The following is a 14,901-nucleotide window of genomic DNA, read 5'->3' as shown; positions in this document are numbered from 1 at the left end:
TGAAGCTTTAATTTCCTGAACTATAAGGCTCCCTACTTTGAAAAGTTAAGTGGTATGCCTAAGATCATTCAGCGAGAGTACGTTATCAGGAGAGATTTAAATCAGTTAATCAAAATCCAAGTTCCAGGTTCTCTCAGAATTAATATAAACTTTCCTTAATTGGGATCTCATTGCTTTATATTATTTCTGCCAAAAGCTATATAAATCAGGAGGTATGATTACCCACGTATAGGCATTCTTGTCCTAAGGACCTCTATCGAGCCAAACTAGTTAGCCTATATGTTCGACAGGTACTGAAAAGGAATGCATTTGCATTGAACATGTAAGCCAGGGGTTGAGTACTGGTAACACTGGTTCCTTGGATCCCCAAGGAGAACCCATTGCTGTGGGCTGACCTATTTTTTCCAGCTGTTACTTCTACATAGTTTCTCTGCCAGGGCTACCAAGGAGTCAGTACCTCTAGAAAACACATGTGTTGGTGTTATGAATCTAAGGGCCAACCCTTAAGATCTGTTTCCAGATATTTTCAATAAGAACTCCTATCACTGGACTAATTTGGCTTAAATCCTTTGAATTTGCCCTTCCTTCTCCATCACTTAAGTCATATCAAGAGCTGAGTCTGAAATTGGAATGTTTCTAACTTAGGAGAGCTTCCAAGCTTTTATTTGCCTGAAAGGTAATTATATTCTCTGTTGACTTTTTTACTTTGTGTGCATCTACTGTAAAATTTGGGGAGGAAAAAAAGAAAAAAATTGGAAATATGTCAAAAGGAGGTATGAAGATATAGTGGGCAGTACTGCAGCTCTACCCTGAGTTCCAGATCTGTCTCTTGGGCTCACTTCAATCTGCAGACCCTGTAACCCTTCACATGGATGCTTGACTGGTAAATACTGCATAATGTCCCGTTGCCAGGGCTATGCTAAGGGAAGGGATGTCAGCACCTGGGCCAGTGCTGGGGCCAAATCTAGAGAGCTAGGATGAATGCAGTTGGAGTTTTCCACAGAGCAACCAGGAGCAGCCCAAAGGGGGGTCATAGACCACAGTTGTGTGGAAGAGTGGAGGTTCATACCAGAAAACAAAGGGAAAGGAAAACAACCCAAGGGCATGGAACAGATCTAACTGCCATGTGAGAGAAAAACAGGAAAAAAGCTCCAGCTTGCCACTGAGCCACATGAAAACAGAAAGTAGAGAATGCCGGGCCCATGTGTCTGATCTAGGCATAGTGACCCCCTCACATACACCAATAGTAACACAGCTGAAATTTTAGATTAAACTATGACCCAATCACATAGTTCGATAATAAAACCAGTCTCCTACCCCTTCCTTTCACTTGTAAGTAACTGATTTTTGCAGATATTGGAAAAACAGATCCAAATGTTTCATATATATATATATGTACATATGTACATTTAATATGTTATTAAATTACTGTTGTCCATTAACTGATAAAAATCTATTTTAAAAGATGAACTTTGTAAGTTGCTGTAATAGATAATGCAATCAATGATTACAATATGTGGGGCCCTTTGCTCTGAAGATTGAAATTTAACAATTTCTATTTCCAATTAAATTCCTTATCATTGGAGAGATTTCCCGATGAACTACTTTCTATTATTGATACTATTCATTCATTATTCAGGGGGCAATGAATTGGAGTTGTAATGCTTGGAACAATCTATGATTGCAAATACAAATACTTCCTAGTAGGCAGATTCCTGTTCTTCTGGCAAAGTGATGAAGAGGTATCTTTAAGAGATGCCTGTCTGATTTGTGCTGAAGACATGTGTTCCACTGCATTTACCTCATAGGTATTATCGAGCAGTTACTCTGGCCAAGCCCTGTGTGTTGCCTAAGATCTAAAGGTGCCTCAGATCGGCACTTAGATGACCGTCTCTTTCGGCTTGACAGTCTGCAGTGTTAGGAAACAGAGCAGTGGGAAAGGGAGGGTTTGTTCATTCCTAACAGCAACTCCCCTAGCATATAAGTATTTGGCAGACAATTAAATTTTTAGACTGCTAGATCCTCAAAGGCATGGATTTTGACATTCTCCACGTTTTGAGAGCAATCTCAAAATCCATGCCTTTGAGGATCTAGCAGTCTAAAAATTTGAATATGGATTTAATTTTCTGCCAAATACTTATATGCTAGGGGATTAAGCAGGATTCAAGAAGACAGTTGAGTCATTTTACACTTAGTTCAAGAAATCATCTACATTTAATGTTTGATTTGGGGAGCTGTCCCATGTACGGAAAACAAAATCAAAGCAATGCCCTTTGACGGAATTGGACCATCGGTGAGCTCTGCAGCTAAGAAGGCAATTCATGTGATCATAAAAGGGAGGCAGATACCACAGGGGTCTGCTTCAGTGAAAGATGCCACAGAGTAAAAACTGAACTAGTAACAGCTTGTCATACAAATAGACAATGGTTCTCCAGGGCCATAAAAAAGGAAAGATGGCAAAAGAGACATTGAAAAACATGAAGGGCAGTAAATGCACAGACCTCAGAGGGTAGTGGGAGGGGGCCTAGAGTGGCAACAACAAAAAATACTTAATTATAGATAGTCAATAGCTGATTTAAGACAAGATCTCTTCCTAACAGGGCAGAATATTGGTACAAAGTCCGCCAAAGGAAGGAGAAGGAGGGAAAGAAACAGAAAATAAAATTCAGGAAAAGAAAAATCTAACAAAGAACATTAAAGGAATAATGAGATAACCATTGATTAACCCACATGAGAAAATACTAGAGGGAAGGGAGATAATCTACAGCCTGAGGAAGAGACACAACATGAGAATAATTCCTGGAATAAGAGGGTTTAGAAAAATCACGGATTAAAGACAAAAATATATATAAACAGCTGATAATTCAGACAACTGGAGGTCTATGGAGGTTGTGAATTGGGTGTACATTTTCTGAAAGACATGAGATTATCCAAAGAGAATAGTTTGAGGCTCCTCAGTGATAAAGAAGAGAAAGCAACAATTTAAGTGTGAGCTTGTGTTAAATGCAATCTACACTAATAAAAGGAAAAGATGCAAATTGACCGTACCTCTGCAATGCCCACCAGCCAATCAGGAGTGAGTATGCAAATTAACCCAACAAAGATGGCGGGTTAATTTGTATACACAGGCGGGGAGCAAAGACTGAAGGCTCCGGCCCCAGCGAAGACTGAAGATGACTGAAGACTGAAGAGTCTTGGCTTCTCTGCCGTGGCCAAGCGGAGAAGCCAAGCCTCGAGGCTTGGCTTCTCCGCTGTGGCCGGAGCAAAGGCCTGGGTCCCGGGTGCCAGAGGAAAACCAGTGCCGGCAGCCAGGGGAAGGAAGGCTGTTGCACGAATCTTCGTGCAACGGGCCTCTAGTAGTGTAGAACTGTGGAAGATGTGAGGTTTGGATTGGAAGATTTGTTACATGATATGAATCATATGAAGAAAAGATGGGATTTCTGAACATCTACTGAGCTCTTCCCAACTCCCTGTCATGGGAAACTTTGGGAATAGTCCTTTTTTTTATACTGAAAGGACTTTATTGAGCTTTTCTACTACAGTCAATAGATCTGGAACTAAATTAAATGTGACCAAGAAATACATATTTAGATTCTGTGCCTAGGAGCAAGTAAGCCTGACAAGAATTACTAGTATGTGGTGCTGATGAGGGGAAGGTAGGGGAGTTGGGGAGAATGTCACTAACAACAACATAGCCAAAGATTTCTAATCAGGCAAAGGCAAAAAAAACAACACAAAGTTCTCACAGGCTAAAAAATTGTATAGAGCTTTATGGAAGATGAACAAATCTCTCATTCCTCAGGGGGAAAATATTAAAAATGATGAGATGATCATGGGAAAAGAAAATCAGCTCATTTTTCAAGATATAAAAGAATGAGAGTACAGATTTTTTTAATAATACAAAGAAAGTTCCCAAAGGGAAAAATAAATTTTAAGGCTTTACATAGCAAAATAGATATTCCCATGTACACATATGATTAATAGATGGCAACAATATAGGAAAAGAGCAAAGATAGGAGGGCAACTTAATAAGAGATAAGCAACAAATGAGAGAAGCAGATATACAAAGAGACAAGTTGGTGAGTGAAAAAGATTAAAGTAGAAATGAATATACGACCTAAAAAACAACTGGGCATGGAAGAAGACACACGAAGATGATGGTACATTTAAAGACAAAAAAGGCAGATTCAAATGTCTCCAAAATAAACACTAGAAACAATGCAGTTATTATAGAACTAGTTCAAAAGCAATAAAAGATACAAATTTATAATAAATATAAAAACACAATATTAGTAAAACTTTATATACTGAATAAAATAGAAAAAAAATCAGGAAACAACACGCCTTAAAATCTTTAGGAACATGACGTTTGTACATTTAACTTTAATAAGTTTTAGCAAATTTAGAGTTGGGAAGAGATCCACAGATATTCAGATATCAGTAAAAGGTAATGTGAGTAAATTTAGTAGCTAGTACATTTTAGCAGGTTTCGAAAAGTAAAAATAGGGCAAGAATAATGTCGTTAATCAGATAAGGGAAGGTAACTGCTGCCGTTAATGTTCTATTGTTAAATATCTATGAACACAAACATGTCCTCATCTGAAAAAACTAGAAGTGGGAAAAGACCTAGAAAGAAGGGATTAAGACAAAAATCCTTAAGTTAGTACAAATGATATATGTGGCTCTATAGCAACTCGTTCCTAGGAAAACATCATTTGCCAAACTGACTCAGAGAAATAAATGGAAAGCCTAATTTGGGTGTTTGAAACAGCCTCCTAACTGGTCTTTCTGCTTCTGCTCTTGTCTTTAGTTTACTCTCAGCACAGCACTGTGATGATCCCGTTAAAATGTTAAGTCATATCGCTTCTCTGCTCCAAACCCACTAGTGGCTTTCCATCGCATGTAGAGAAGAACAAAGTCCTCACAAAATTCTATTTTCCCCAGCTCCCTTCCTTATACTAGTAGGTGTTCTCTGACATCATCTTCAACTCCCCTGCCTTTCACTTCCCTAGCTGCTCCTCAAACATACCAGGCACAATTCCACTTCAAGGACACTGGACTTGTTGCTCCCTATACAGAAAATGCCCTTTTTATTCAGATATCCTCCTGGTTGAGAAAGTGATTAAAAACAAAAAAACAAAAAATCCCTTTATTCAGTTCTTTCTCAAATATCACCTTCTCAGAAAGGTCTTTTTTGGCCTTTCTGATCTAAAATTTCACCCCACTATCACCAACCCCTGACACATCTTATTGCCTAACTCTGCTTTATTTTTCCTCCTTTGCACTTGGCAGGATCTAATGTCTCATACACATTACCTATGTGTAATATTTATTCTGTCTCCTTCAATAGAATACAAGTTACATTGATTTTTGGCTGTTTTGTTCACTACTATATCCCCCAGTACTTAGAACAGTGCCTGGCACATAGTGAGTATTATCCTATATAATAAAAGGCTAATACGCAAATCGACCAAACGGTGAAACGACTGGTCACTATGATGTGGACTGACCGCCAGGGGGGCAGCTCCTGCGTTGAGCGTTGCCCCCTGGTGGTCAGTGCGCTCCCACAGGGGGAGCGCTGCTCAGCCAGAAGCCCTGAGCCAGGCTCATGGCTGGCAAGTGTACCTCTCCCACCTCCGCGGCAGTGCTAAGGATGTCCGACTGCTGGCTCAGGCCCGCTCCCCACCGAGAGCGGGCTTAGGGAGTGGGCCTAAGCCGTCAGTTGGACATCCCCCAAGGGCTCCCAGACTGCACAGACGCAGGCCAGGCTGAGGGACCCCCTCCACCCCCTACCCCCTCCCCGAGTGCAGGAATTTCATGGACCTGGCCTCTAGTTAAATGAATAAATGATTGAATGGATGATGTGTTGTTTTGTTAACATCTTTATTCATTTGTTTTAATGAATAAAAAAATTCTTTAATTAGTACATCAAGTTTTGGGTGCAAATGTGGCTTTTAAAATATATCTTACATACATTCACCACTGATCTTGTTTATACTGTGAACTGCCTCAAAAATATTTTTACATAATTTGCAAAGTGCAAATTTTACCTCAGCTCCTATATAAATCAACATGTATTCTTAGTGCCATAATTGGGAATTTTTATTAAAGTAATAAGTTACCCCATTGCAAATGAACTAATAAGCTACATTCTTTTAAGTGGAATGGTGCAAGGCACAATTCCAAACCAGGTTCTCACTTATACAGTGAGACCCAAGCCCTTGTCCTACTGTGACAAAGCTACTGAAATATTCCTCTAAGTGGTTACCCTGTCACCATCTCTTCCTTCTTAAACGTATGTTTCATTCTCAGATCAGTGTTACTAAGGCAGATCTCTGGTTATATGAAGCTCAAAAGTCTTCAGAGCTCCAATCAGCTCATTGCACTTACCACCTCCTTACCTTTCCTTACAGCCTTCCTGGATCTGGAAGATTTATTTAGAATTCATGTCTATGCTGGAGCAGCACTGTGGTCAGCACATAGTGTCGTGTTGTTATTGGTTCTTGTGACTCAGGCTCTAAATTTCTATTTTAAAAAATTAAGACTACTTTTCCCCTTTTTTATACTGACATTGCTATGGGTTTACACAGAGCTGATATTCAATTAAGCACTCCAGATCTTATTTATATGACCTTCCATCGGGCCGAGTTTCACACATTCTTAGTATGGTTTGTGAACTAAGTGCAGCCGTCTGCAATTGGCCCTTTTTATTTTATTTTATTTTATTTTATTTTATTGTTATTTTTTTTTTTTTTTGGCTAATCCTCACCCAAGGATTTTTTTTTTTAGAGGGATGGAGCATGCATCCAAGGTATGTAATCTTGACCAGAGTTGAACCCTGAACCTTCAGTCCGAGAGCCGACACTGTCCACTGAGACAGACTGGCGAGGGCTTTGGTTCTTTTTAAATCACTACTTTTCTTTTTGAAGTTATGTGTCTCTTGATTGTGCCATCTTCTCTCCATTTCTACTGCTATTATCATAGCCCTCGTTGCCTTAAGCCTCTGTGGGAAAAAGCAGAGAGGGAGGAAAATAAGCAAGAGGGGAAAGGAACATTATTCTTTACATCTGAAACTTTCTCAGCCCCCTCCTCCTTCCAAACCATTTCCTATGTAGCTAGGGGGAGAAATCTTTCTAAAATCTAATCTGATGATCACTCCCTTCCCCAGGTAAAATTTCCTCAATGGCTCTCCATTACCTTCATCGTGGCCTCAGACCTTTTGTAATTCATTTCCCACCCACATCTCCAGCCTTATTCCTCGCTGCTTATCATCCCAAGGCTCGCCCTCTCTGTCCCTGGCTTTGTACACACTGTCTCCCTGTGTTGACAGCCTCAGTCCCCAGCTTTTCTTCCTGTCTAACTGTAGCTCCTTCTTCAAGACTCAGCTCTGGCACTTCTTCCTCTAAAGAAGCCTCCTTGTCACTCCTAGAGTACACTGTGCAAGTGCCCTGCTCTCTGCTCCAGTAGCACCCAGGTTTACCTCTGTTATGATGCACACACATTGGTTTAGAACCGCCTATTCACTTTGCTTTCTCCGCATGCCCAGACTGTTTGTGAACAAGTGTGTCTTTCATCTCTATAACTCTAATGTTAAGAACAGTTGCCTGGTGTTTGTATCAGTTTTTCTTGGCAATAAAATTTTTCCTGATTTTTCTTTGTTCATCCAAGAAGAGACACGAGCAAGATCAAAATGAACATGGTAGAATTTGATTTAAACAAAACTAGGACATCAATCTTTTAATCTTTTAGTTAACATAGTGAGCATTGAAACTTTACCTCACATTGTCATTACAATACAAAGAGTGTGACCTGTGACTATTAAAGCTATCAATGAGATCATTTTAATTTACCCTCACCATCAAACAGAAAATAAAATAAACAGAAATAATGTCATAAATGGGCATTCTCTGAGACCCCGTTTCTTGGTGCCAATTGCATAGTGAAACTAGCACTGTGGTCTGGGGAAACTGAAGACATTTCTATCCTGATTGGTTTGCTTTCCTGTGACAAATGAATACCTCATAGACAACTGAGCACTGTCCATCAGCCATGGCCATCTTCAGTGTCATTGTCACCGATAAGGAGGAATTGTTTTACTGGAATGACGGGGTTATGTAATCTCTGAAAGATTTCTGATGACTTCTTAGTGCCTTCTTTCCTGAGATAACTTAAGTATATATTTATTCATTGGTAGTCTTTCAAGGGCCCATCCAGTTGAAAATCTATAATCATTAAGCCCCAATATTCTTAAAATAATGAAGGGCTCCTCTTTCTACAACTTTAACTTTACTTTCCCAACCACTAAAGTAACCAAATGAAATTAACCTATTTATTGCTAACCACTTGATTCCCTAGGCCAGTGGTCGGCAAACTCATTAGTCAACAGAGCGGCAAACCATGGCTTGCGAGCCGCATGTGGCTCGCGAGCTGCAGTTTGCTGACCACTGCCCTAGGCTATGTCAGCAAGAGTGTGTGTGTGTGTGTGGTGTGTGTGTGTGTTTCTTAACAAATCTAAAAGTAGGTTGCTCCTCAGAAACACAAATGTAGTCATCCTTTCCTTATGGTACCTAGATAATTATCAGTTGATTAATCTGTATATTTTAATGACTTAGATCCCTACTTCTCTAAAGAAGCAGAAAAACGTTTTAAAGTCTAAGATAACTGAGACTTCATTACTTGTTGCAAAATAGAACTCATTTTAAGTGGTTAAATCCCACTGGGGAGTGCTAACGTGAATAATTACCATTACATGCAATCTACCAAAATGAGTAGTTTCACCATTGCATTTAGTGATAGTAGCATCTTCAAATATGATTTACATTTATATCTCTAATGAAAATTAGTACATTCTTCACACTTGCTGATTTCTCTATCTCCCTTCTGTGGCAGCATAACTTCTTACTGCTTGTATTTGCATTTGTAAATTACAGGGTAATGTTTGTGGCAGGCAATGGATGAATGTGTCTTGCTGAGAGCCTAAACTTGTAATATCTGAATTCCTCAAAAAAATACTTTATGGTACAGCCCACATTTCACTTTAATTCCTCTTCATTTGAAATGTGTTTTGAGTACCCTCTATGAGTTTATCATAATGTAGAATTTTATGTCTCCCACCTGAAAAATTATACTAAAAGACAGGAAAGTGACCTGAGGACAGCCATGGTCAAAAAAACTTGAATGACACAAAAATATTGCTACTATATCTGGAATATTTGTTACATGTCATGAGGTGGGGTATGTGCCTTATTTCCAACCCTTGTCATGGAGGAAGTATTAGCTTATTCATTTTGCTGATTATAAAGGTTAGAATTTGGTAAGTTGTCCAAGAACAATGCTAGAAAGTGGCTGGACCAATATTCACAGAGGTGTGTCTGATGTCAAAGTCTGGGCTTCCATTTTGACACTAGGCCACAAGTACATAGGTGCCACTGTTAATTTTGCTACTGTTATGAATCGTAATGTAAATATCTGTATTTTCCGATGGTCTTAGGCTCTACAACAGCAGTTCTCAACCTGTGGGTCGCGACCCACAGGTTGAGAACTGCTAGCAGGGTCGCCTGAGACCATCAGAAAGCACAGATATTTACATTACGATTCATAACAGTAGCAAAGTTACAGTTATGAAGTAGCAACGAAAATAATTTTATGATTGGGGGTCACCACAACATGAGGATCTGTATTAAAGGGTCGCGGCATTAGAAAGGTTGAGAACCCCTGCTCTAGAGAGACAAAGCATTTTCCTGTCCCACCCACATCAAAACATATATATACTGACAGTGACCTGGTTAGCAGAGTTAGGAATCAGTATATCATTTAGTTCATAACTTTCCTCCCTTTGAGTTCTGGCAGAAGCTCTTTCTAAGCCAGAGCCAATTGTTATTCTCTAATGACTTAGAGGGAGGATAGCCTGAGGCTTCCCAGAGAACTGCAGACCTATTTTTCATCTTTTTGTTTGTCCCCTGGACAATAGCCCACATGCAGCTTTAACTGGTCTCAGGGGGGCAGATATGTTGATTGTTTTCACTCTACCAAGAAAAAACACTGGTAACAAGATTTGTCAGCTTTCTAGAATTATGAATACAATTTTTAAGCAATTATAAAAGTACTAGAGGCCTGGTGCACAAAATCCGTGCATTCAGAGGGGGTCCCTCAGCCCAGCCTGCGCCCTCTCACAGTCCAGGAGCCTTCAGGGGATATCCCACTGCCGCGGAGGTCAGAGAGGCTCCCTTCACTGAGCTCACCAGCTGTGAGCCTGGCTTCTGGCTGAGCAGCGCTCCCCCTGTGGGAATGTACTGACCACCCGGGGCAGCTTCTGCATTGAGCTTCTGCCCCCAGGTGGTCAGTGCACATCCTAGCAACTGGTCGCTCTGCCATTCAGTCAATTTGCATATTAGCCTTTTATTATATAGGATATGTATATTTACCAAAACTTACTTCTTGCACCAAAAAAATATTTATTGAGCTGAATTAGTTGCAATCAAATGTAGTGACCAGAAGAAACGAGACATGTTAAAGATGTTGAGAAACTCCACAGTTTGGAAAATATATAATTACCAGTTTACAACAAAAAACAGTTAACACCTCCCTTATCTAGGAATAAAGAAATTTGGAGTAAGACCAAGAGCTAAGCATCTAGCCAGGGTGTGAGGGTAGGAGCTCATTGGTTCAATAAGATAGGACTCTTCTCCTAGAAATAGTCCAGATTACTCATTCCTGAAGTATAGGCAATGCCTTTTTTTAAAAGATCAGAGTTTCTTTTTACTAAGATAAATAAGTAAAAATGAGCATAGCTCTCTGTCTTTGGCTTCACCTCTCTCTTTCTTTTTGCTTTTGTTCCTCTTTCCCAGGTTTCTAGCCAACACCACTTTCAGAGGCCTCAGTGGTTCCATCAAAGTAAAAGGTTCCTCTATCATCAGCTCAGAAAACAACTTTTTCATCTGGAATCTGCAACATGACCCCATGGGAAAGCCAATGTGGACCCGCTTGGGCAGCTGGCAGGGGGGAAAGGTTGTCATGGACTATGGAATTTGGCCAGAGCAGGCCCAGAGGCATAAAACCCACTTCCAAAACCCAAGTAAGCTACACCTGAGAGTGGTTACCCTGGTCGAGCATCCGTTTGTCTTCACACGGGAGGTAGATGATGAAGGCTTGTGCCCTGCTGGCCAACTCTGCCTTGACCCCATGACTAATGACTCTTCCATATTGGACAGCCTTTTTAGTAGCCTCCATAGCAGTAATGATACAGTGTCCATCAAACTCAAGAAGTGCTGCTATGGATATTGCATTGATCTGCTGGAAAAGCTAGCAGAAGACATGAACTTTGACTTTGACCTCTATATCGTTGGAGATGGAAAATATGGAGCCTGGAAAAATGGGCACTGGACTGGACTAGTGGGTGATCTCCTGAGTGGTTCAGCCCACATGGCAATCACTTCCTTCAGCATCAATACTGCACGAAGTCAGGTGATAGACTTCACCAGTCCTTTCTTCTCCACCAGCTTGGGCATCTTAGTGAGGACCCGAGACACAGCAGCTCCCATTGGAGCCTTCATGTGGCCACTTCACTGGACGTTGTGGCTAGGGATTTTTGTGGCTCTGCACATCACTGCCATCTTCCTCACTCTATATGAATGGAAGAGCCCCTTTGGTATGACTCCCAAGGGGCGGAATAGGAGTAAAGTCTTCTCTTTCTCTTCAGCCTTGAATGTCTGCTATGCCCTCTTGTTTGGTAGAACAGCAGCCATCAAACCCCCAAAATGCTGGACTGGAAGGTTTCTAATGAACCTTTGGGCCATTTTCTGTATGTTTTGCCTTTCTACATACACGGCAAACTTGGCTGCTGTCATGGTAGGTGAGAAGATCTATGAAGAGCTTTCCGGGATACATGACCCTAAGGTAATGCTTCCTTTTTAGCTCTCTTTATCATCCATTATAACTCCATATATTGTGTCTTATGCTGTAGTTTGTCTATGTTCTTTCATCGAACACAAAATATTCCCTCAGCTGTCTGTAGACTAGTCCAAAAATGTGTTGCATTGTTGAATTATGTATTTATTATTGTATTAAATGAAACAAAAAGAGTGAAGAGTTTCAGGGGGCATTTATTCTAGAGAAAGTCTTTCTGGTAGAAACATCTATTAGCACAGTTTTTCCCTGTGTTGTTTGACTGACAGAATGGCTATCTGGAAATAATCTTACAAAGCATATTCACCCAAAACAGATTTCAAAAACAGATTATTTCTCTTGAGAATTAATGGAAATAAATGGTATAATTTATATTTTAAATAGTAAAGCATCTTTTTGTCACCATTAAAAATAGTAAAATGTTAAGAACTAACATTTTATCATAAGCTCCCAACACCAAATGCTAGGGAGCTCAGTGGGTGTATAAGAAGGAATACTGAACTAACTGAGGTGGCAAGATTAGCTAAGAACAGGGTGTCCTTATAGAATACAGAAAGCTGTGGAACTGGTCACCTTGGGTTGGGGGTAGGTCACCAACAGTTACATTACAATTGCCCAAGGACATTTAAGAAAATTGTATCTAATATAGGCTGCCTTTTATATTCTAGATAGTTGACCTTAAAGGTAGAAGGAAGGAGGAGGGTAGAGTTCAGATGAAATGGTAAAGCAGTGGTAAGTTTCACAATTCAGAACCAAAGATTGCCAAAATGAAGTCAGGATGCTATGCAGGAGAAATATAAAGCAATGATTTTAGGGGATTAAAAATACAATCATACAGATAAACCACACATAGCAGTAAAACAAGTTTGTAAGCAAAAGAAACAATCATTCCATTCCCCACTCCACCACAATAGAAAGGTGAACTTATAAGTCTAACCCAACCCACAAGACAGAGTGAGTAAAACTGAACAAGGTCAACTTTCTGTTATAACTAGCAATTTCTTCATGCAGTGAGACAGGCCTAAATGTAACCACATTTAATTTGAGATAATAAATTAATTTCTGCTAAGGTTCTCAAAAATGTATATATTTTTCCTAGTGTTGTTTATATGTTAAAGTCTCATTTACCCCCTTTTTTTTTCATATAAAGACACCCAGATTATTTGACTAAGCAATACTTGACTTAAAAAGTAGGATTTGTGATTTGGATTTATACACAGTTCATCGGTGAATTGAGTCCTGGCTGCTTAAGTATCTGTAATCACAATATCAGATAACTTTCAATGAATGTACTAGCTCCATTTTTCTTATTGATCATGACTGTTTAGCATGCTAGCTACACATTTAACACAATTAAAAAAAAACTGTTAAGAGTTAAGAATGTGAACATTTCATCACCATTTCAGCATTGAGATTCATTTGCTTCAACCAACTAATTTGCATCAGAAATAAAATGAAAAGCAAAAGGCTGAGCAGGACAGAACAATTTGTGATTCACTACATGTTGCAGTAGCCAAGGCAGGCTGGAATCTTCTTTTTTTTTTTTCTGGCAGGGTCATAGGGAAGAAATAACCTTTTTTTCTGGCTGCTCTTACAGAGAACCCCAAGGGAGAGGGACTGGCCTGCTGCACAAATGAAATTCAAGAGGATGGTTCTATCCTCACCTAACTATTTGCCAGAATAATTTATTTTACACGAAAAGTAATACATGTAGCTTCTCATGACTCCTGACCATGGCCCCCCACCATGTCTCTTCTGGGAAGCAAGTTCCATGCTTCAAGGCAGGTGGGCTCTTGAAGCATGAGACCATGAAAGAATCTCTGAGTGACATATTTAAGAGATTATATGGATATTTCTCTGGCATAGAACTAGCACTATTCATTATAGGCAATGCAGAAAACAGAGTAAAGTAGACAGATGGAAACAAACACCATTGGCCCATCATCCAAAGTCATTTTTTCTTAGCATTGTGAGATAATGGACAGGTGATAAACATTTCAGTATTATTTTTTATCCAACAAGGTCTTCACCTGGGTCTATGATCTAAGGCAGTGGTCGGCAAACAGCGGCTCGCGAGCCGCCATTTGCCGCTCTGTTGAATAATGAGTTTGCCGACCACTGACCTAGACTCCCGATTCCAATAATTACAGGCTATTGTTTTCCTTGTGATTAAGCCCCATCCCAGTCGTCGGCAAACTCATTAGTCAACGGAGCGGCAAACCGCAGCTTGTGAGCTGCATGTGGCTTGTGAGCTGCAGTTTGCCGACCACTGGTCTAAGGTATAGACCTGGGCATTCTTAGAACCTTCCAGCCATTGACATCCAGTGTGCTGAGATATAAGACAAGATGAGAAATATCACTTCATAAATTGTGAAGTACATTGAAAAATAAATCTTATACCTCTGCTCTTGGAGTTGAAGTGGCCCAGCTGAAAGGATATGTGAGCATCTGAAATGAGCTATCTGCTGATTTTAATAAACTTTCTAGTTCTTCTTTTCCAGATTCTCACATAAAATGCCCCCTTTAGCCCTATTCTCTAATATATTTTAAAAAAGTGTCATCTCCTTAGAGAGAATAGGAAGCTAGTGTCATTTTTGTACAGACAAATTATGGAACTGCTTTGGAAAAACAGTCCTAGTGAACATTCAAGTAAATATTTAAAGTTAAATAGACCCACTGAGAAGGCAAGAGCAAACTTTAACCAGAAATATTAAAGTAAAGGACATTCGCATAGCTCTAGCAGGGATAAAGCATTTCCCCAAACAATAAAGACCACCTTTATTGATCTTCATAAAGCAGCATGTGGCTGCTTCATAAAACATATGCGTTCATATAATAAAAGCTGGCCTTGAAGAAGGGAGGGATGCCAGAACTCCAAGGCAAGCAAGACACTGAAAACAGTTTGAGGTGAGAGGAAGGAAAACTGAACTACTCCAAACCATTCATTCTTTCTTTAATTCATCCAATCACAGCAACTTTTGTTCCAAGCACCATGCT

At 39.9% G+C, this 14,901-nt stretch overlaps 1 protein-coding gene across 2 annotated transcripts in view; it reads left to right on the top strand.

The window, feature by feature from the left end:
* The window catches only part of GRIN3A (glutamate ionotropic receptor NMDA type subunit 3A), a 149,882-nt gene that overhangs the window by 60,653 nt on the left and 74,328 nt on the right, over positions 1 to 14,901 (top strand). For both annotated transcript variants that reach the window (XM_080669905.1, XM_080669906.1), the window contains exon 3: positions 10,848 to 11,895. In XM_080669905.1, coding sequence (XP_080526031.1) covers positions 10,848 to 11,895 — 1,048 coding nt within the window. The remainder of the gene's footprint in view (positions 1 to 10,847; positions 11,896 to 14,901) is intronic.

Source organism: Plecotus auritus (assembly GCF_963455305.1).
Source record: "Plecotus auritus genome assembly, chromosome: 5".
In the NCBI taxonomy this organism is placed as follows: Eukaryota; Metazoa; Chordata; class Mammalia; order Chiroptera; family Vespertilionidae; genus Plecotus; species Plecotus auritus.
Note: the sequence above shows the minus strand (reverse complement) of the source record. Positions and strands in the feature narration are given on the sequence as shown.